The sequence below is a fragment of the Macaca fascicularis genome, chromosome 6 (genome assembly GCF_037993035.2).
Source record: "Macaca fascicularis isolate 582-1 chromosome 6, T2T-MFA8v1.1".
In the NCBI taxonomy this organism is placed as follows: Eukaryota; Metazoa; Chordata; class Mammalia; order Primates; family Cercopithecidae; genus Macaca; species Macaca fascicularis.
This window is the reverse complement of record NC_088380.1, coordinates 88,034,891-88,058,125: the sequence shown is the minus strand read 5'-3', so window position 1 is coordinate 88,058,125 and position 23,235 is coordinate 88,034,891. Positions and strand designations below refer to the sequence as shown.

The 23,235-nt window shown below is 35.6% G+C and overlaps 1 protein-coding gene across 2 annotated transcripts in view; it reads left to right on the top strand.

The window, feature by feature from the left end:
- The window catches only part of EDIL3 (EGF like repeats and discoidin domains 3), a 465,541-nt gene that overhangs the window by 289,345 nt on the left and 152,961 nt on the right, over positions 1-23,235 (top strand). For both annotated transcript variants that reach the window (XM_005557328.4, XM_005557327.4), the window contains one exon: positions 6,512-6,693. In XM_005557328.4, coding sequence (XP_005557385.1) covers positions 6,512-6,693 — 182 coding nt within the window. The remainder of the gene's footprint in view (positions 1-6,511; positions 6,694-23,235) is intronic.

Below are 23,235 nucleotides of genomic sequence, written 5' to 3'. Positions count from 1 at the left end.
TGGATGAGTTGTGGACCAGGGAAGTACTGGACATGGTTTGAGCATAGAAGCAGATTTTCACATCTCAATCCTGTCCCTGCAGCCTGGTTGATATGAGAGATGTTGAGAGTAGCCCACCAAAATCAGTATAGCGAGAGAAGGAAGGCAAGACAAGCAGATCCTCCCACGTTCAATCCAACAGCAAGAATTATTTTTGATAAAATTTAAGAGAGGAATTTGGTCCAGTGGTGTTATTTGTGAAACATGGCCAATCTCAATGAAAGGAAACACCTATGTTTGCTCTCTGGAGCCTTTGAAACTCAGACACTCCATTTCTCTCCTCTACCTTGCATCTAATCATTACTAGTTCTGCTTACCTCTTAAATATTTCTAAACTCTTCCTCTTCTCCACACCTCTTTCAGGTCTGCATTATTTTTCACATGGACAACTGTAGTAGCTCACTCTTTGGACATAGTTTTGTCCCCTCTTAAATCTACTGTTTATGGCACAGTGGGAATGATCTAAATTAAATGAAAATGTGGTCATAGAGTCCTTCAAAATCTCCCCATCACTAACAGAACCAAATTCTATCATCACAGTCTTCCGCAAAATAATCTAGTATTTTTCTACTTCTGCACTTCATCTCTTAACCATTCCCCCACCAACCCATCTTGATCTTGTGATACTGAACTGCCTCTAATTCCCTCATCAGAGCAGCCTGTTCCCTGCCTGTATCTATCCTGTCTCCTCTCTCCACTATGCAAGCTCCTATTCTTTTCCAGGAATCATTTCCAGAGTCCCATGCTAGGTTATTATTCCTTTTTTTCTTCTCCCACTGAATCTTCTGCATTCACCATCACAACATCTGCCATATTATATAAAAGTGTTCTTATTTCTATGTGTCTCCCCATTACACTGAAGCCCCTTCAGGAAACCAGTACTGTAAACATAGCCAGCTCCTTCTTCCTGTTTGGAGATCAGACTTGGTGTAGCCTCTCAGAAAGACCATCTCTGATCACCTGACACCCACACTTGATTCACCCTTCTTTTTTTCCTTCATAGCATATACCGCTTCATGGTATTTTCTTGTTTAAGTGTTTGTTTATTATTTGTCTCTCCACTAGAGTATGAATCTTTTAAGAGCAGAGACCTTTTCTGCCTTATTTATCCCTTTGTCACCACTACCTAGAAAAGTGTCTAATATGTAGAAGGGCTTGAAAAAACACATATTTTCAAAACTGAATTAAATGAACAGATGGAGTAATGGATGGATGAGCATATACCTAGAGGTCAGTAAATTAATAAGAATGGAATTAGCCTATCCATATTAGATAAGCGGAATATAGGCCGGTGATGGTATCAGGCTAATTTTAGATTGAGATGTGAAAATCTACTTCTGTGCTCAAACCACGTCCAGTACTTCCCTGGTCCACAACTCATCCACGTGTTTATGAGTGCCCCTCTGTTTTCCTACAAGATAGAGAACCCCTTTGTATGTAAAGATTATATTCCTCACAGTATCTAGCAGCAAGCTTCAATTTTAGTGAACATTTAATAAATATTTGTGGAGGGAATTACTTCTAAAAATAAATATGAAAGGTAAATAAACAATACAAATGGCAGGTAATATGGTAGCATTTTATTTGTATTTATTGTATTTTATTTGTAGGAGACACACACCACTATAAACTCTAGGTATTTAATTCTGTGACTGAATGCCTGTATTGGTTCATTCACACATTGTTATAAAGAACTACCTGAGACTGGGTCATTTAGGAAGAAAATAGTTTAACTGACTCACCATTCTGCAAGCTGTATAGGAAGCATGGCTGGGAGGCCTCAGGAAACTTACAATCATGGGGGAAGGGCAAAGGGGAAGCAAGCATGTCTTCCCATGGCAGCAGGAGAAAGTGTGAAAAGAGATGTGCCACACACTTTTAAACCACCAGATCTCGTGAGAACTCACCATTATGAGAACATCAAAGAGGAAGCCCGTCCCCATGATCCACTCACCTCCCACCAGTTCCCTCCCCCAAGACTATGGATTACAGTTCAACATGAAAGTTAGTTGGGGACACAGAGACATACCATATCAGTGCCATACATTGTCATGTACTGTTATAGTGGATCCCAACTTGTGAAAGCTCTGTTACATCCTGAATGTTACTAGTGATATCTTGTATGTTCATTCCATGTTAATGTTCCTGTTGCCTCCCCTAGGATGTGGAAGTACGGATGCCTCACATAATATAGCAGAAGGAAAAGATCTGAGTCAAATTTTGGAGAATTACTGAACTCTCCACATTAAATTAGAGTCATCTTTTGCAAGCTTAACTTCCCTCCTCACAATTTTTCTAATTCATTAAATAGGCCTGATAACATTTTTTTCTTGAAGTATTATTTCAAAGATTATATGAGAAAACACATATAGGTACAATTTTCAAACTTCAGAGTTCTCATCTGACATTAATTATTTCATCAAATATCATTTCATATATCTTCTCTCATTTGTTGATAGTAAAAGCAATGTATATTTTCATATTATCTTTCTAAGTATCCTGTTATTAATTGTTTCAGGTCACTTAATCTTAGGTGTATAATCATTTGCATTCTGAATTGTAATTCCTTCACTGGTTTTTATAACTGTTGGATTTAATAGAACATTGGGGAAGTGGATAGCACAGGCAAAAGGAAATTGGATTTTGAACCTTTTATTGTGATGACATCCATTTGATTGTGGTCCACATGATTAGTGAAGAAAATCTGCTGTTGTGATAACTTTGCAGAGTGAAATAAATCTAAGGCTTGGATTTGCTTATTACTTTACTGTTTAGGAGGAAAAAAGCCCCCCATAACAATGTTCAGTGCATATTTATTGGGCTTTTCCTGTATATAAGCCACCATGAGCATCTAAGGATATAACAGTGAGACGTACATCGCTCCTACTCAAAGGGGGCTAAAAAGCCAGGATTACCTCAATTGAGGTCCTCTAAAGAGAAGCATGCAAATAACCTTACAGAACCAAGCTCATTATTTTTTCAGCAATTTATAGTTCCCAAAGCAAAGCTTTTATTATCTTCTTCACAACTGATAAATTAAGTGTCATCATAACCCCAATTTTAAAAAGTAGTAAAATGCAGAATCAGAAACTCAAAGCAGTACCTTGACAACTCACAGACTCACACTTCACTCAAGAACCCCCATCACAGTCACGCTTCCTTTGGTGGCCTTTTTTGAATATATGTAAGTGACAGAGTATGGTATGCAAATGTTGGAAATTGGGTTTTGGGGGAATATTTCTGTTTGTTTGTTTGTTTAAAGCAACAATATAGAATTAAGGACTGGTAATACTTGTAAATTTTACATCATGGCAATGAGATAGCCCATGCAAAAATACTTTGTATACGATATAGCCCTAAATAAATATATCATGTCAATATATATTATTTGAATTGTGGGGGGTTTTTTGTTTTGCTTTTTTTGTTTTGTTTTGTTTTTTGAGATTAAGTCTCACTCTGTTACCCAGACCAGAGTGCAGTGCAGGTTGCTCACTGCAACCTCCGCCTCCTGGCTTCAAGCGATTCTCCTGCCTCAGCCTCCCGGGTAGCTGGGACTACAGGCACATCCCGCCACGCCCAGGTAATTTTTGTATTTTCAGTAGAGACAGGGTTTCACCATGTTGGTCAGTCTGGTCTCAAACTCCTGATCTCAGGTGATCCGCCTGCCTCAGTCTCCCAAAGTGCTGAGATTGCAGACATAAGCCACTGTGCCCAGCCTGAATTATGGTTTTTTTTGAAAGAATTAATATGCAGGACTAAAGGGCATAGCAAAGACTGGGAGCCTTATGGCAGAGTGAGTTGCGCATATATATTTTCAAAATCACTCATTGGTATTTGACTTATATGATAATACAACAGTTCAGAGCCAATGGGTTTCCTGATATGTTAGCTACTAAAGGGAGGCTGATAGATTAACCAATGAAGTAGAATTATAGGATATTGTGATTTGAGATGTACTCTCTGTTTTAAAATAGTTACAAATTCTGTGAAGATATCTAATTCAGCATAAGGTCTTAAGAGGTATGCAACTAAATAGCACAGAGTTATTTTTAAGTCTGTCCTACAGCTCATTAATCAATTCTGGCTCTCTAGCTCTGCTAGTCTACTTACTGGCCTACAATAAATGGCCTGCAATAAAAGATCTCCCTGCCTGCTTCATTTCTCCATCCAAACATTTTACAAACCAAGGACAAGATGCTTGAGACCCCTTTGATGACAATATTATTAAAAAGCTAGGCTCCTGCCATTATTAAAATCACAGTGTCATCATGAAAGTTTCTTAGTACGTTTATGAAGTCTGTAAAGATCTTGAAGTTTAAAATGGAAAGCAAAATAAGGGTCCAAAGATTTAATATCTGAACTTTTAACATTATGTTTTTGGGAATGTGAAAACCAGATTATTATCTGCAGCTCTTAAGACTTCAGTTCTACTAATGAATGGCTTCTTAATTTAATGATTCTAAAGAGATATAGTGTACCTTCATAAAGTGCTAAACAGTCTTAATTACATGTTAAAAAAAGATCTTATTATCTAAATTTATCATACCAAGTAACTTTTTGTCAATGGCAAAGATGCAATTTATACTGTATTGATATTGTCTTTACTAATACAGTCTGATGAAGATAATTACTCATCCATACATTTTTATCTTCTTTATAAAAAAAAAAATTAAAAATTTGAAAGCCGTCAGAGCTACTTACTATCTGAGCATGGAATAGAAAAAGAAGCATGTTTATGACAATTAAAAACATGGTTAACAATGAGAAATATCTTCCTAACTTTCAAAAATATTATAATTCGTCTGCTAATTTTTTTCATGTTTTCAACCTCAATCTAAGTGTAAACATTTAATTACTGACAACCGTTGGATTTTGATAATAATTAAAATCTAAAATGTACTTGGTCATAATCACCAATCAAGTTGACGTGCATATACTGATATTTAATAGTGGCAATGAACTTCTTTCTTATTTTCAAAAATTCTGATAAATTATTGTAGTATATTTTTATAATACAATTATTGTATATATTATACAAATTTAAGTTGGCAAAATATTCAGTATAGTATATGAAATGTTAATGAAATTAAGAAAATATTTTCATTATATCATATCCCTACTTATTCTGAATTTTCAAAACTGAATTTAAAAGAAATGTACCTTCTGCTGAAATTTTATAAAGCAATTAAGAATTTGTATATAATTTTATATATAATACAAATATATATGTAATTTTTAAAGATGGATTTACCTCCATTTGTAATTTGAAAAACTAAACACATTTGGTATCTGAGAACATATCGTTTGAGCATAATGTGCTTTAATCTTAGTATTTTAAAATTTCATCGGAAAATTTTCTTAAGTTTCTCAGTTGCAAATTTAAAGATATACATGCAGAAGCCCAATATGTAGAATTGTGAATTTGGAACTAAAGTGCTAATAAGTATTTTAATATCTTGATTTACTGAGTGACACATTGTCATGTATAATGTTGTCAAAGAGTTTACCTGCTCTCTTTATAAAAATAATTTGTCTACATATATTTTATAATTTATAACATATCATGGGGTATTATAATAATATTTTAAAATGTTAACAGATTTACCCATTTCCCTTTTGTTGTGGAGGCATAACTGATCGTGGCTATAAAAATTTAAGTTATAAAGTTTATAGACATGAGAAATGCTAAATCAATACAAAAATGACTGACAAAAACTCAGCTTTATGATAACCAAGAAATAATGGATGGAAAGATATTTGTTGAGAGCTTATAATTTCTGAGGCATGCTAATCTCCAGGAAAATAAAATATGAGATAAGCCTTTCAAGAGCATTATGCTTTTGTTGACGTGATCAACAACAAAAAACTATCAGTACAGACACCAGAATCATAATGCAGAAGGGAAGTGTCTATTTAAAGTGACTACTTTCAAAGCTAAGAAAGAAGACAGTGTCATGAGAAGCAAGAATTGTTTCCTTAATGTAGAGATCAATAACAGATCTGTAAAGGAGATGAGGAGTAAATGGCATGGTAGTGCAAATTCAAATTATTAAAAAAAAAATCCTGGCCGGGCGCGGTGGCTCAAGCCTGTAATCCCAGCACTTTGGGAGGCCGAGACGGGCGGATCACGAGGTCAGGAGATGGAGACCATCCTGGCTAACATGGTGAAACCCCGTCTCTACTAAAAAAAATAATACAAAAAACTAGCCAGGCGAGGTGGCCGGTGCCTGTAGTCCCAGCTACTTGGGAGGCTGAGGCAGGAGAATGACGTAAACCCGGGAGGCGGAGCTTGCAGTGAGCTGAGATCCGGCCACTGCACTCCAGCCTGGGCGACAGAGCGAGACTCCGTCTCAAAAAAATAATAATAATAATAAATAAAAAAATAAAAAAAAAATCCTATCAAATCTAAAGACATATGTTGTACATGCATTATTTCGAATATGTTCATACTTTTTCCTGTTTTTGTTCTCAGAATGCTCAGGCCCATTGGGAATTGAAGGTGGAATTATATCAAACCAGCAAATCACGGCTTCCTCTACTCACCGAGCTCTTTTTGGACTCCAAAAATGGTATCCCTACTATGCACGTCTTAATAAGAAGGGGCTTATAAATGCGTGGACAGCTGCAGAAAATGACAGATGGCCGTGGATTCAGGTAACAGATGGGATGGGACAAGGTTAATGTTACAAGTCATTTTTAAAGGATTCTTCTGGTCATTTTAAAAAGCAGACAAGTGAGAACTCAGTGTGACTCTTCCTTATGGTCAGAGGAAAGGGTAATTTAGTGAAGAGTTCAAATTAGCTCACAATTCTGATAAGTAAAAAACATGCACATTCCATTAAGAAGCTGGTTAAAAAGATCAAAAACGTTAAAAATATTCAGGTGTAAATACCACTATTTTAAGGTGCATATCAAAGAAGGAGACTTTCTGTATTCTGTGTGTTCGTTACCACTGTGTTAACATTTAGCAGCAACTTATGATACTTCAAGAACATAAAAATTACATCTTTTTTTTTCTACCTCTAAGAAGTGGGTCCACAAATGCAAGTATAAAATATACCATGAATCATAGTAACAATACCTCAAATGCACCTTCTTTCAAGCTGAAGGTGTTTCATTTCATAGTGTTATTCATTCTCATCAACCAGGTGTTTTTTAAAAAGGGAGAAAACAACAATATACTGAAATATTAAGTGATTTCCCAGAGTGGGTAGCAAGGCCTGCAGCTTATATTTCTGTGCATTTCAATGCTTTTTGAGCATTTAGATGAACTATGTACTAGGAGTACAGAAAGATGATCAAAACTGGTGCCTGTGAAACAGTAAATCTCTGTTGGGGAAAGCACATTAGTAACTATCTAACAAATTGTTGATGTGTACTAAAGGGAGGAAGAGTTCAGTATACTGTGGTCAGAGGAAGAATCCATTAATTATCTTGAGAAACACACCTGGGGCAGATAGCTTTTGAGCTAGACCTGAGAAGGATGGCTTTCAATAGAGACTAAACATCCAGGGAATAGCCTGATCAAAGGTGCTATGTGACAATCTGGGGAATATTATGCAGAAAATCATGACTTGAGTAAAGGTTGCTAGAGGGATATGTTCAAATGTAGTGTATGAGTTTGCTGTGCTTCAGGTGTCATACTAAAAGGTGTTAGCCTTATTTCAGTGTAGTAGGGAGATATTGCAGAATTTCGATTAGTTTAGGTGATTGATCTGTTCTATCTGTTTACTACATATTTTAAGTCAAAGAAACATGGAAATCCCTGATGTGACATAACTATACAAGGACTAGTTTACAGGCATTTGGTATAAAGGAAAAATGATTTATGGCTAAGAGGCAAGGCTTCCATAAATGAAAAACTGGGCCAAAATCTCCTTCAGATTCTTTCTTTGTTCATGTTTCTTAGGCATTCTTATATGTCTCATAAACATTTCTTTTATCTATAGAGCTCTATAAGGTTACGTGAAGTTCTTGTTTTGTTTTATGAATTTATATTTACATGCATTTGTTAAAATTGCTTCTTAAGTTATACTTGACTTTTTCAGTCTATAGACACGTATGCAAAATGAACTCCAGATAGTGAAAATGGCACATCTATACAGTTTTGATTGCACTCGTGAAGGATCAATTAAGGTTTAAAATATGCATAGAATAATAGAAAATAATTATATCATATTTACTAATGAATGATCATTCCAGAGACATTTTTAATCACTCTAGTTGAAATGCATTTGTAGGACTGTGGTCATGATAAAACTTTAGACATTAATATTCATAGCTGAAATTCAGAACTGTTGAGAGATGATATCGCCAGTTTACATCAGGGTTTCTGTTTGACAAATTATGTTTGTGAGCCTCAATGATTGCCATATTTCTATAAACCATAAATAGCACGCTTTTGCAACATTTACTCTGAGAAACACCTTATTAATGTTTCATATCCGATTGTTCACTTTACTTTGTCCCAGTATTGCCTACTTAACACTATGCATCATTCTTCCTTTCAAAGTATTGCATGATGTTTAAATTCCCTTTATCCCAGTGGATATAGGCAGAAATAACCTTAATCGAACAGGATAGTGGTCAACACTGACAGAAATTTAGATTTATTCTCTTAAGAACAATAGTTAAAACTTATTTTACTTTTAAGGTCAGTGGGATGATGATAATTTGCTTTTGGTCTGAAAATGATAATGCACTCAGAGAAAAACAGTTAAAGTAAATATGAAAGGTTTTATATTAGAGTAAGAATCTCAAATATAATGGGTGAAAAACTAAAAAATATTGTTATTCAATAAATATTTAAGAATTATATTCAATGTATTCATTTTATAATTGTGTTCTTTGATAATATATTTTTAATGTTATTTTTTACAAAACTTTACCAATTTTCTTTTTTTTTTTTTTGAAACTTTTATTTTAGATTCAGGGGTACATGTGCAGGTTTGTTATATAGGTATACTTCATGTCATGGGGTTTTGTTGTACAGATTATTTTGTCACTCTGGTATTAAGCCTAGTATACATTAGTTATATTTCGTGGCCCTTTCCCTCCTCCCATCCTTCACCCTCAGGTGAAGTCCCACTATCTGTTATTTCATTCTATGTGTCCATGTGTTCTCATCATATAGCACCCACTATAAGTGGTGCTAAGGGAAAACATGTGGTATTTGGTTTCCTGTTCCTGCATTAGTTTGCTAAGGATAATTAGTTTGCTCCAGCTTCATTCATGTTCCTGCAAAAGACATGATCTCACTCTTTTGAAGCTGCATAGTATTCCATGGTGTCTATGTATCACATTTTCTTTACCCAGTCTACAATTGATTGGCATTCAGGTTGGTTCCATGTCTTTGTTATTGTGAATGGTGCTGCAGTGAACATACGTGTGCATGTGCCTTTATCATAGAACAATTTATATTCCTTTGGGTATATACCCAGTTATGCTGTGACTGGGTCGAATATTAGTTCTGTTTTTAGTTCTTTGAGGAATCTTCACACTGCTTTCCACAATCACTGAACTAATTTACACTCCCACCAACAGTGAATAACCATTCCCTTTTCTCCTCAACCTTGCCAGCATCTGTTATTTTTTTTACTTTTTAGTAATAGCCATACAGATATTGTACTTTTTACAACATCTGACTGTTGTAAGATAGTACCTAAATGTGGTTTTCATTTGCATTTCTCTAATGATAACTGATTTTGAGGGTTTTTTTTCTTTTTCCTGTGATTGTTGGCTGCATGTATGTCTTCTTTTAAAAATTGTCCATTTATGTACTTTGCCCACTGTTTAATGAAGTTGTTTGTTTTTTCTTGCAAAGTTAAGTTTTTTATAGATGCTGGATATTAGACCTTTGTCAGATGCATAGTTTGAAAAAGTTTTCTTCCATTCTGTTCACCGTGTTGATAGTTCCTTTTTCTGTGCAGAAGCTCTTTAGTTTAATTAGATCCCATTTGTCATTTTTTGCTTTTGTTGCAATTGTTTTCGGTGTCTTTGTCATAAATCTTTGCCTGTTCCTCTGTCCAGAGTGGTATTGCCTGGGTTGTTTTTCAGGGTTTTTATAGCTTTGGGTTTTACATTTCAGTCTTTAATCTGTCTTGAGTTGATTTGTGTATATGGTGTAAGGAAAGGGTCCAGTTTCAATCTTCTGCATGTGGCTAACCACTATCCCAGCACCATTTATTGATTAGGGAGTCCTTTCCCCATTGCTTGTTTTTGTCAGCTTTGTGGAGGATCAGATGGTTGTAGGTGTACAACCTTATTTCTGGTCTCTTAATTCTGTTCCATTGGAATATATATCTGTTTTCATATCAGTATCAAAACACTACTTTTGGTTACTGTAGCCCTATAGTATAGTTTGAAGTCAGGTAATGTGATACCTCGAGCTTTGTGGGGATTTTATTTTTGTTGTTGTTGTTTAGGATTGTCTTGGCTATTTTAATGTATTATTTTCTAATTCTGTGAATAATGTCATTTGGGAGTTTGATAGGATTAGCATTGAAATCTATAAATTGCTTTGGGCAGTATGGCCATTTTAATGATTTTGATTCTTCCTATCCATGAGCATAGAATGTTTTTCCATTTGTTTGTGTTATCCCTGATTTCGTAGACCAGTGTTTTGTAGTTCCCATTGTAGAGATTGTTTACCTCCCTAATAAGCTATATTCCTAGGTGTGTTTTTTCTGTTTTTGTTTTTTAGCAATTGTGGGTGGGATTGCATTTCTGATTTGGCACTTGGCTTGACCGTTGTTGGTGTACAGGAATGCCAATAATTTTTGTATGTTGACTTTTCACCCTGAGACTTTGCTGAAGGATTTTATCAGCTTAAGGATCTTTCGGGCCTAGACTGTGGGGTTTTCTAGATATGGAATCATGTCCTCTGCAAACAGGGGTACTTTGGCTTCCTCTCTGTCTATTTGGATGCCTTTTACTTTTTTCTCTTGCTTGATTGCCCTGGCGAGGACTTCCAATACTACGTTAAATAGGAGTGATGAGAAAGGGCATCCTTGTCTCGTTTCAGTTTTCAAGAGGAATACTTCCATCTTTTGCTCATTTAGTGTGATGTTGGCTGTGGGTTTATCATAGATGATTCATAATTTTGAGGTATGTTATTTCTGTACCTAGTTTATTGAGAGTTTTTAATATGAAGAGGTGTTAAATTTTATTGAAAGTCTTTTCTGCATCTATTGAGATGATCATGTGGTTTTTGTCTTTAGTTCTGTTTATGTGATTAATCGCTTTTATTGATTTTATATATGTTGAACCTACCTTGCATCCTCGGGATAAAGCCTACTTGATCGTGGTGGATAAGCTTTTAGTTGTGCTGTTGGATTCAATTTGCTTGTATTTTGTTGAAGAATTTTGAATTGATATTCATCAACATATTGGCCTGAAGTTTTCTGTTTTTGTTTTGTCTCTGCCTGGTTTTGATATCAGGATAATGTTAGCCTCATAGAATGAGTTAGGGAGGAGTACCTCTTCCTCAATTGTTTGAAATAGTGTTAGTAGAAATGGTACCAGTTCTTCTTTGTATATCTGGTAGAATTTAGCTGTGAATCCATCTGGGCCTGGGCTGTTTTTGGCTGGGAAGCTATCTATTACTGATTCAATTTCAGAGATTATTATCTGTCTACTCATTTGAATTTCATCCTGTCACAGTTTTGGGAGGGTGTATATTTCCAGGGATTTATCCGTTTCTTCTAGACTTTCTAGTTTTTATGCATAGAAGTGTTCATAGCAGTTGCTGATGGTTATTTGTAGTATCTCTTTTGTCATTTCTAATTGTGTTTATTTGGATCTTCTCCCTTTTCATCCTTTATTAGTCTAGCTAGTAGTCTATTTTATTAATTTTTTCAGTAACCACCTCATGAATTTGTTGATCTTCTTTTGGTGATTTTTAAATTTAATTCTCAGAACAATTTCATATAGTAGGTATAATTATCATCATTTTATAAATTTAGACGGCTTGAATCGAACAGGTTAATTATCTTATCCAAGTTGCCAGAACTAGAAAGCTTACACAAAATATATAATTAGCCTAATTCAAAGCTCTTACAATTTCTTTATGACCAGTATTTTTAAGCTCCCAAATACAAAAATGTAGTATGTTTATTGCAGCACAGGTTGGACTAGTAACTTTCATTAAATTACCATTGGAGGATATGTTGTGGTGTCCAGTCAACAATGTCCTGAACTCAGATTGAATATTAATAATTCTTAGAGGATTATACAAGTTAAAAATAGAACTATTAGTATTGCAGGTTTGTTTTTGATTCAAGCTAAAAGTGAGATGGGTTGGTTTCTACTAATTTTTTTTTGGGGGGTGAAAGATAAAAGGCCTTAAGTTTTTGTGTTCTATAACTTTCTAATAGTAATAAGAATATCCTTAACAATTTAAATGGAATAGCATAACAGGACTATTTCCAAACTATCAGAGTAAATTGAGCTGAATTTTCAGATTGAAATCAAAATTGGTGTATTTATTGAAAAACAAACACAATTTCTCAAAGAAATACAGGTATCTGCTAAGAAATATTATCAGATTTTTTATAATTTATTATACTTTAAGTTCTGGGATACATGTGCAAAACGTACACGTTTGTTACATATGTATACACATGCCATGATGGTTTGCTGCACCCATCAACCCATCATCTATATTAGGTATTTCTCCTAATGCTATCCCTCCCCTAGCTGCCCTGTTCAACAGGCCCCAGTGTGTGATGTTCCCCTCCCTGTCTCCATGTGGTCTCATTGTTCAACTCCCACTTATGACTGCAAACATGCACTGTTTGGTTTTCTGTTCCTGTGTTAGTTTGCTGAGAATAATGGTTTCCAGCTTCATCTATGTCCCTGCAAAGGACATTAACTCATCCTTCTTTATGGCTGCATAGTATTCCATGATGTATATATGCCACATTTTGGGTTGGTTCCAAATCTTTGCTGTTGTGAATAATGCTGCAATAAACATACATGTACATGTGTCTTTATGGTAGAATGATTTATAACCCTCTGGGTATATACCCAGTAATGGGATGGCTGGGTCAAATGGTATTTCTAGTTCTAGATCCTTGAGGAATCACCACACTGTCTTCTACAATGGTTGAACTAATTGACACTCCCACCAACAGTATAAAAGTATTCCTATTTCTCCACATCCTCTCCAGCATCTGTTGTTCCCTGATTTTTTAATTATTGCCTTTCTAACAGGTGTGAGATGGTATCTCACTGTGGTTTTGATTTGTACTTTTCTAATGACCAGTGATGATGAGCTTTCTTTTCATATGATTTTTGGCTGCATAAATGTCTTCTTTTGAGAAGTGTCTGTTCTTTTCCTTAACCCACTTTTTGATTTTTTTTTTCCTTGTAAATTTGTTTAAGTTCTTTGTAGATTCTGGATATTAGCCCTTTGTCACATGGATAGATTGCAAATTTTTTCTCCCATTCTATAGGTTACTTCTTCACTCTGATGATAGTTTCTTTTGCTGTGCAGAACCTCTTTAATTTAATTAGATGCCATTTGTCAATTTTGGTTTTTGTTGCCTTTGCTTTTTGGTGTTTTAGTCATGAAGTCTTTGCCCATGCCTATGTCCTGAATGGTATTGCCTACATTTTCTTCTAGAATTTTTATGGTTTTAGGTCTTATGTTTAAGTCTTTAATCTATCTTGAGTTAATTTTTGTATAAGGTGTAAGGAAGGGGTCCAGTTTCAGTTTTCTGCATATGACTAGCCTGCTTTCTCAACACCATTTATTAAATAGGGAATCCTTTCCTCATTGCTTGTTTTGGTCAGTTTGTCAAAGATCAGAGAGTTGTAGATGTGTGGCATTATTTCTGAGGCCTCTGTCCTGTTCCATTGGTCTATATATCTGTTTTGGTACCAGTACCATGCTGTTTTGGTTACTGTAGCTTCATAGTATAGTTTGAAGTCAGGTAGCATGGTACCTCCAGCTTTGTTCTTTCTGCTTAGGATTGTCTTGGCTATATGGGCTCTTTTTTGGTTCCATATGAAATTTAAAGTTGTTTGTCCTAATTCCGTGAAGAAAGTCAATGGTAGCTTGATCGGGATGGCATTGAATCTATGAATTACTTTGGACAGTATGGCCATTTTTACAATATTGATTCTTTCTGTCCATGAGTATGGAATGTTTTTCCATTTGTTTGTGTCCTCTGTTATGTCCTTGAGGAGCGATTTGTAGTTTACCTTGAAAGGGTCCTTCAAGTCCCTTGTAAGTTATATCCCCCCAGGTATTTCCTATACACCAATAATAGACAAACAGAGAGCCAAATCATGAGTGAACTCCCATTCACAATTGTTGATCTTTTGAATGGCTTTTCATGTCTCAGTCTTCAGTTCATCTCTGAGTTTAGTTACTTTTTGTGTTCTACTAGCTTTGGGATTGGTTTGCTCTTGGTTCTCTAGTTCTTTTAGTTGTGATGTTAGATTATTAAATGGAGATCTTTCTAACTTTTTGATGTGGGCATTTAGTGCTATAAATTTCCCTCTTAACACTGCATTAGCTGTGTCCAAGAGATTCTGGTATGTTGTAGTTTTGTTCTCATTAGTTTCAAATAACTTCTTGATTTCTGCCTTACTTTCATTATTTACCCGAAAGCCATTCAGGAGCAGGTTATTTAATTTCTATGTGATCATATAGTTTTGAGTAATCTTCTTAGTATCAACATTGTTATTCAGTAATTACTTATGCATTATGTTCAATATATATATTTTGTTAATGCATTCTTTAATAATATATTTTCTAAGTTATTTTTTAGAAGGAAAAACTTTATCAATTTTGTAAGATAAAATCATGTATAAGACATTCTGTGAAATCAAATGATATACCAGATTTTCTGTGTTTGATCATTCATTGTTAATTTCCCTCGTCACCTAATTCTACTATTTATATTCAGTCCTTCAAATGAAACCTTTGAGTACTTTGCTCAAACTCACTTATAATGAGCACAGTAACCCCCTAATCTTTCAGGTGCATGACAAACATGCACTAATTAGTATTCAATTTCATTTTCTTCATTGTCTTGATGAAATGAAAATTGAAATTGCCATTTTATATTTATATATTCAGCATGCAATTATTAATAGTACCACGATGCTCATAATTGGTTCTGGATTTAAAGAGTTGATAAATACAGGTAAACATTTTTTTTTTCAGCTTTCGAGTTTTTTTGGAGTTTTATTTCTTTATCTAGATTTTTTCCAACTAATAATTAACCACTATATTAAACATCAGCTCATCAGCATCCTAGATATCAGTTTTTCTTTCTGATTAACATGTTAGAAATAGCAACTCTGCACAATTATAAAAATATGTCTTGAATTATAACAAACATATTTTAAATTCTGGGTGCTTTGCTAACTAACTGAGGTTCAGCCAGGATAACTATTTCTTATTTATTTTCAAGATATTCATTTTCAATTTCTCTGTGTTTTTCTTTTCTTTTATAGCTATCTGTAGTAAAATATTAAATTTATTTTTTAAATTTCTGGGTTTATTTTTATTTATATATATGTATGTGTTTTTCTAGAATACATATACATTGAATTTCCAGCTATTAATTTATTCATGTATTCCACAAACATTTACTTCATGAATGTGTACTCTACACTCTATCCCCTACTAGGAAATAGAAAAAAGATAACACCTACTTTCAGGATGCTCTGAATCCAGAAAAGATATAAGTAAGCTGGGTAAACATAACAACAAAATATATGTGGCCTGGCCTTACCTGGTTTGCTAACTACTCCATTTGAATTATAGTATATCCAAACAGCCTATTTTTATTAGGACTTTTATTAAAGTAAAAACTACATTAGCATAATATTTATATAATACAAGGAAAGAAATTTCCCTTATACTATGTATTACTATTGTGTGCTGATATATTTGATGTGTATGATATAGTATAATACTAGGGCAATGTCATAATTTTTCTTTTGAAAGTTAATTCACCAGTTGTTTTTTCAGTTCTATTATTTTATCACTGAGAAAATTCGGTTTTGAACTCTCTTACCTTTTTAGAAATGTGGCTATGATCTTAATATGTTCCTTTTCTATGTGCCATAGAATTTGTGAGAGGAAAGATAGTTATTCCTCAAACTTCAGTGTGCATAGAAACCATGGGTCATTTGGTGTATTAGTCTGTTTTTATGCTGCTGATAAAGACACACCCAAGGCTGGACAATTTACAAGAGAAAGAGGTTTAATGGACTTACAGTTCCACATGGTTGGGGAGGCCTCACAATCATGGTGGAAGGCAAGAAGGAGCAAGTCACATTTATGTGGATAGCAGCAGGCAAAAAGAGAGAGAGCTTGTGCAGGGAAACTCCTGTTTTGAAAAACCTATCAGATCTTATAACTTATTCACTGTCATGAGAATAGCATGGGAAAGACCCACCCCCATGATTCAATTATCTTTCACCGGGTCCCTTCCACACATGTGGAAATTATGGGAGCTATAAGATGAGATTTGGATGGGGACACAGAGCCAGACCATGTCATTCTGCCTGTGGACTGTCCCAAATCCCATGTCTTCACATTTCAAAACCAATCATGCCTTCCCAACAGTCCTCCAAAGTCTTAACTCATTTCAGCATTAACTCAAAAGTCCACAGTCCGAAGTCTCATCTGAGAAAAAAGCAAGTCCCTTCAACCTATGAGCCTATAAAATCAAAAGCAACTTAGTTACTTCCTAGATACAGTGGTGGTACAGGCATTAGTTAAATACAGTCATTCCAAATGGGAGAAATTGGCCAAAACAAAGGGGCTACTGACCCCAGGCAAGTCCAAAATCCAGTGTGGTAGTGAAATCTTAAAGGTCCAAAATGGTTTCCTTTGACTGCATATCTCACATCCATGTCATGCTGATGAAAGAGGTAGGTTCCCATGGTCTTGGGCATCTTTGCCCCTGTGACTTTACAGGGTACAGCCTCCCTCCTGGCTGCTTTCACAGGTTGGCTTTGAGTGTTTGTGACTTTTCCAGACACGTGGTGCAAGCTGACAGTGGATCTACCATTCTAGGGTCTCTAGGATGATGGCCCTCTTCCCACAGCTCCACTAGGTGGTGTCTCAGTGAGGACTCCGTGTGGGGGCTCTGACCCCACATTTCCCTTCTGCACTGCCCTAGCAGAGGTTTTCCATGAGGGTTCCACCCTTGCAGCAAACTTCTGCTTGGGCATCCAGGCATTTCCATACATCTTGTGGAATCTAGGCAGTGTTTCTGAAACCCCAATTCTTGACTTCTTAAAAAAATCCATATGTGAAATTTGTACTACAGAAATGTGTAACAATTTGTTACCAAGTCCCTAGGCTGCACAGAGCAAGGGAACCCTGGGCCCAGCCCACAAAACCACTGTTTCCTCCTAGGCCTTCAGGCCTGTGATGGGAGGGGCTGCCATGAAGCCTCTAACTTGCCCTGGAGACATTTCCCCCATTGTTGTGGGGATTAACATTCAGCTTCTCATTTCTTATGCACATTTATGCAGCTGTCTTGAATTTCTCCTCAGAAAATGGGATCTTCTTTTCTATTGCATTGTCAGGCTGCAAACTTTCCAAACTTTTATGCTCTGCTTCCCTTATAAAGATGAATGCCTTTAACAGCACCCAATACACTTCTTGAATGCTTTACTGCTTAGAAATTTCTTCTGCCAGATACCCTAAATCATCTCTCTCAAGTTCAAAGTTCCACAGATTAGTAGAGCAGGAGCAAAATTCTGCCAGTCTCTTTACTAAAACGTAACAAGAGTCACCTTGCTCCAGTTCCCAGCAAGTTCCTCATCTCCATCTGAGACCACCTCAGCCTGGATTTCATTGTCCATATCATTATCAGCATTTTAGTCATAGCCATTCAACAAGTCTCTAGGGAGTTCCAAACTTAACCCATGTTTTTCTATTTTCTTCTGAGCCCTCCAAACTGTTCCAACCTCTCCCTGTTACCCCATTCCAAAGTTGCTTCCACATTTTCAGGTATCTTTTCAGCAGCGCCCTACTCTACTGGTACCAATTTATACTTGGTAAAAACAGAAACATCTAAATTGCTCCATAGGCCTACTGCAGGTCGTGCTCAGACTTCACAGTGAAAATATGTCTTGTCTCCTTATAAATCTTGGGTTTATACTGCCTGAGTTGCAGTAAAAATATAAATAAATAAAATAAAAACACTTTTGCTTGATGATATGGGAACCTTGTTGTTGGAACTGCAAGTAGTGATGACTGCCTAAGCTAGAGGGACAGGAAAGAACAGTGAAGAAAATGAGGAAACATAATGGGAAATAAGTAACCCATGAAAAATCTCTGAACTTCAGGCAGGCAGCCTTGGCAGCAACTCACAAGTAAGCATTATCCATCAGTCATGAAACAGTTAATGTTTCTAAATGGCTATTTGATTTTTCTTTGTTATAAAACTTAACATATTCAAACACAAAATTATCTACCTTCTGCATTTTGAAGAAAATTATAGTTAATGTAGAATATATTGGCCCAAAAGGGAGTTAAGTGAGCAAAAATAGTTATAAATTTCTGTGGTACAAATTTCACACATGGATTTTTTTAACAACTTTGTTAACAGTGCGATTGAGAATGCTACCAAAAAAAAAAAGAAAGAAAAAAAAATGACTAATCATCTATTTCATTTCATATGTCTGTAAGTAATGTGTATAAAAACTTTTTTGATATATATAGACACCTGGAGGTTTTTCAGATACAAAAATCATTTTCAAAAGATCAGGATTAAAGAAGTAGATTTTTTTTTCATTTTCAGCTTTTTTTCTAGTTACAGAACCTGAATTACATACAATCTAATTCATTTTTAATACTGCCTTAATCAAGTGGAAAATATTGTATCCTTTTCTCTTGAAGAAAATTACTACATGCCCATATATACTAAACTATATTCCCTTTCTTACTAAACACCTCTTTAAAGCTAATTATATCTGGACATTAGTATATTGCTTTTTCTAATGATTTTTTTTAAACTATGATCCCACGTAGAAAATTATGTTTTCTATTGAAGTTGTTAATTAGAAATGAGTTTTTCATACATAGTGTGTGTTTTTAAAACAGATGTTTCTTTTTTAATTTAAAAAAGCACTATACATTAAGTTAAAATGTCTTAATGCTTCTGTCCAGAAAAATAATATATTTTGTCTCAAATTATTTGGTCATTTACCACAGTTATAGTAATAGTAGTGCATATTGTATTGCTTGCCTTTTTTCCCTAACAAGCTGTGTTTTAGATCTTAACTCCAGATTCTTTGGAATACATGATGAGCCATATAGCAGTTGCTCTGCATTTTTAAAAAGCTGCGTCTAGGACTGGGCCTGGTGGCTGAAGCCCTTAATCCTAGCACTTTGGGAGGCCGAGGCAGGCGGATCATGAAGTCGGAAGTTTAAGACCAGCCTGGACAATATAGTGAAACCTGTCTCTACTAAAAATACAAAAATTAGCCGGGTGTGGTGGCAGGCACCTCTAATTCCAGCTAGAGGCAGGAGGCTGAGGCAGGAGAATCACTTGAGTCTGGGATACAGAGGTTGCAGTGAGCCGAGACTGCGCCACTACACTCCAGCCTGGGCCACGCAGTGAGACCCCGTCTGGAACAAAAAAAGAAAAAAAAAACTGCGTGTGAAATCTCTTCTGCTTCCTCTACCACTTTGAGTACCCAGTGCCTCACTAAACTGAATTTCTTGCTGTTCTTCAAATTAATCCAGCTTATTCTGCCTCTGTGCTTCGGTACATACACTGCATGGTTCATCTATTGACTAGCTTCCAGTCTTCTTTAGATTCAGCCCCATCATTCCCTTCTCTATAAAGTAATTCCTGAAAGCCCTGCCTTTTACTTTCAAAGTAGAAGTGACTACAATCCTTTTATCCCACTCAGTCAACTGTATGTTAAAATCATAGTAACTAAAGTACCTTTATAGTCATTGTTTGCTTTTCCTTCTCCTCCTATACCATAAGCAACTTGAGAGTAGGAATTACAGTTGGTTTAAGTCTATTCCCATGGCACCTTGAATTAAAACTATGTTAAATAAATATCAATAATTGACTAACAGAAGAATAGGGAATACTGAACAAAAAAAAGGAAAAAGATAGTATTTTTTTTTCACAAGGTAATTATTCTGCACTGTGTGATGCTGAGAATACCCTGGCAACTCAGTTTACTATGTTCAGCTATTACACATTCACATTTTAATTGGCTAAGCATGATCCATTGGTACCACATGTGGTGCATTTATATTTATACGGGGAGTACCTCACCAATCCAGAGAGCAGAGGAATCATCCTTCCTGTAAATCCTAATGACCATACTTTACTCCATAATCACTGCAAACCACTTTTTTAGGCAAGGCTAGATGGGCGTGGGCAATATTTGTAGGACGTTTGCCAGGAAGTCTACTAGTTAAACCTCGTAAAACTTCTGCCTTCTCCTGTCCCACTTCTGTTTTTTGTTTGTTTGTTTTTGTTTTTGTTTTTGTTTGTTTCTCAAATGTTAAAAGAATGTTTGATTTAGTTTCTTGCACATTTTTATAAATGTGTTATAATCACACCATAAGAGTTTAGAAACTTTAGATGTAATATTGTTAATGTAAACTTATCTTCTCCAAGATTAACTTATTTTAGAAAAAAAACTTTAAAATACTAGCATATTTATAGCTTATGAAATTTGCAATATTTACCCTTGCAAAAATGTCAAATATACAAACTATTTGTATTACCGTTTCTCATAAAATACAGAACATAAAGAGTTATAGAGAATTACTTTAACACAGTTTTTAGCATCTACTAGCACAAGTTTAGCAGACTCTCAGTAGACAATTCAGTGTAACCAACCTTATATAAAAGACTTTTTAAATATACTTGCTGTACATTTTGACCATGAGGAAAAAACATTTCCAATTTTGCTATTATATTTATAAAGTTCGAGATTTTAAATGCCTTCTAGTTGAGTTGGTTTCCATTGTTTCATGAATATTACCAAAATACCTTCTTTTTTTTAGTTTATGAAATGGTAGATTGAAATGGAGAAAATCTGAATGGATTGAAGATAGCACTTTGCTTTTATCATGAAAAAAATTCAAAATTGAGAACCTCTGGTTTTACAATCTACCTCAGTCATATTCATGGCAAATTGACTCTGGTTCCGTCTTCGTATCTCTTCACACGACCAGCTAGATTGCTCCTGGACTCTGTATCCCAATTTCTGGCACTTAGGACTAAAGGATTTAGCGCCCTGAGTTCCTTTCTTTTTTGAGAGTTTCTTATTGTAACTCTTCTCCTATATTGGTAACTTAAGTCTCCAGTATTCCCTTGTGAATCTGAAACTATCTCAACCAAAGGTATTAAAACTGTTTATGAGACATGCCTATGGGAAATGCTATTTATGAATTAGATTCTCATATTGCCTTTAATGTAACAATTAGTTCTAATAGAACTGCATCAGGGCTTCTTGCAAGAGCATAGAAAGTTTACTGGCAGCCTGTTCTCAAGTCCCCAAAGGTGAGAAATTCAGAGAAGCAGAGGTAAGTGAGCATCTGAGCTAAAGGTTTCATTGTCTCTTCATGTTTATCTTCTGGGAACTAGTGGGATTACTATTTGCATAGGGCTGAAGGAATCCCTTATGCCCACAGCAGACACTGTGCAAATTTGTTCTGCCCAGTGTCTCACTGAAAACCTCCTTGTGTTGAAAATGTGACAGTACTAAGCCACCTGGTCTGATTCTGAAAGGTTTACTTTTTTGAAGTGGTTATTAATTTAAAACCATTTCTATTTAGAGGGGTTTGTTGTTGTTGCTTAAAACTAACTGAATGTAGTTAGACTTAATTGTAGAAAAAATTATGTATTTACCGTATTTAGGTTAGAAATTAGTTTCATTGTCCATAGTATTACGTATTAGTTTTAAGGTCTAACAGCACTTCAGCACGATGCGCTGCAGTTTCAACTGCTCTACAGGTATTGACTGTAATTCAATATTGTTCTTATCCCCATTATTCTGGTATTGTTCTTATCCCCATTATTCAGGTGGGGAAATCTAGGCACAGAAAGCTAAGTAAGTTGTCTAAGTTTACTTATCTTAGTAAGTTGAAAAGTTGGGAGTCAAACCCGGTGCAGCTGGTGTGAGGGGCAGCCGTAAAGTATTTGTTACCTCTGCACTATCCTCTTTGACAACTCTTGGTAGTTCCCTTTTATTTTGGGGGGACACAGTGGACACTGGTAGTGACTGTGGGGCAGTCTTGGATTTTCTTAAAGCTGTAATAAGTAACTATTATATCCCATAAAATTTGAATTTTCTTTTTTCTTTTTTTATTGTTTTTTGAGAGGGAATCTCACTCTGTCGACAACCTGGAGTGCAGTGGTGTGATCTCGGCTCCCTGCAACCTCTGCCTCCCAGGTTCAAGCGATTCTCCTGCCTCAGCCTCCCGAGTAGCTGGGACTATAGGTGCGTGCCACCACGCCCAGCTAATTTTTGTATTTTCAGTAGAGACAGGGTTTCACCATGTTGACCAGGATGGTCTCGGACTCTTGAGCTCATGATCCACCCACCTCTGCCTCCCAAAGTGCTGGGATAACAGGCATGAACCACTACGCCTAACAAAAATTTGAAATTTCCATAAACAAGGAGTTAGTTCATCTCTAGCCTGGGCAATGGTTCTCAAACTTCAACCACATAAAAATTATCTGAAGAGCTTTTTAAACACCTCCCTTAGGAGGTGAGAGTTGGAACCCAGGGGAACACATAGTGGGCAGATACCCCCAGTGAATTTTGATATTGGTTATCCCAAGAAAATGTAGAAATCACTATCCTGATGGAACTCATAGTCTAGCGAGAGAGACAAACTTCACCTAAGATGTGTCCTTCTATTATAAGAAACAACTTCATTAAATAAGTTAAAATGTTGGAGAAAAGCATATTGCTTTTCAAAGTGATACATAAGTGTGAAACATTTTAAAGCAATGGATGGTATCAGGGCATTACAAATCCAAAACATAACAATCTATGCTGCCTTAATGGTATTTTATTATTAACCTGCCTATATTAGTGACATTCTTAGGTGGAATCCACATTCCTCCATGAACTAAAACTGGTAATGCTTGTTTCCAAGGGATTGGATTGTTGCCTACAACATAAGGCCTTCAATAATTAAGTTATGACTAAATATTAAAAGGGTTGTGAAAATAC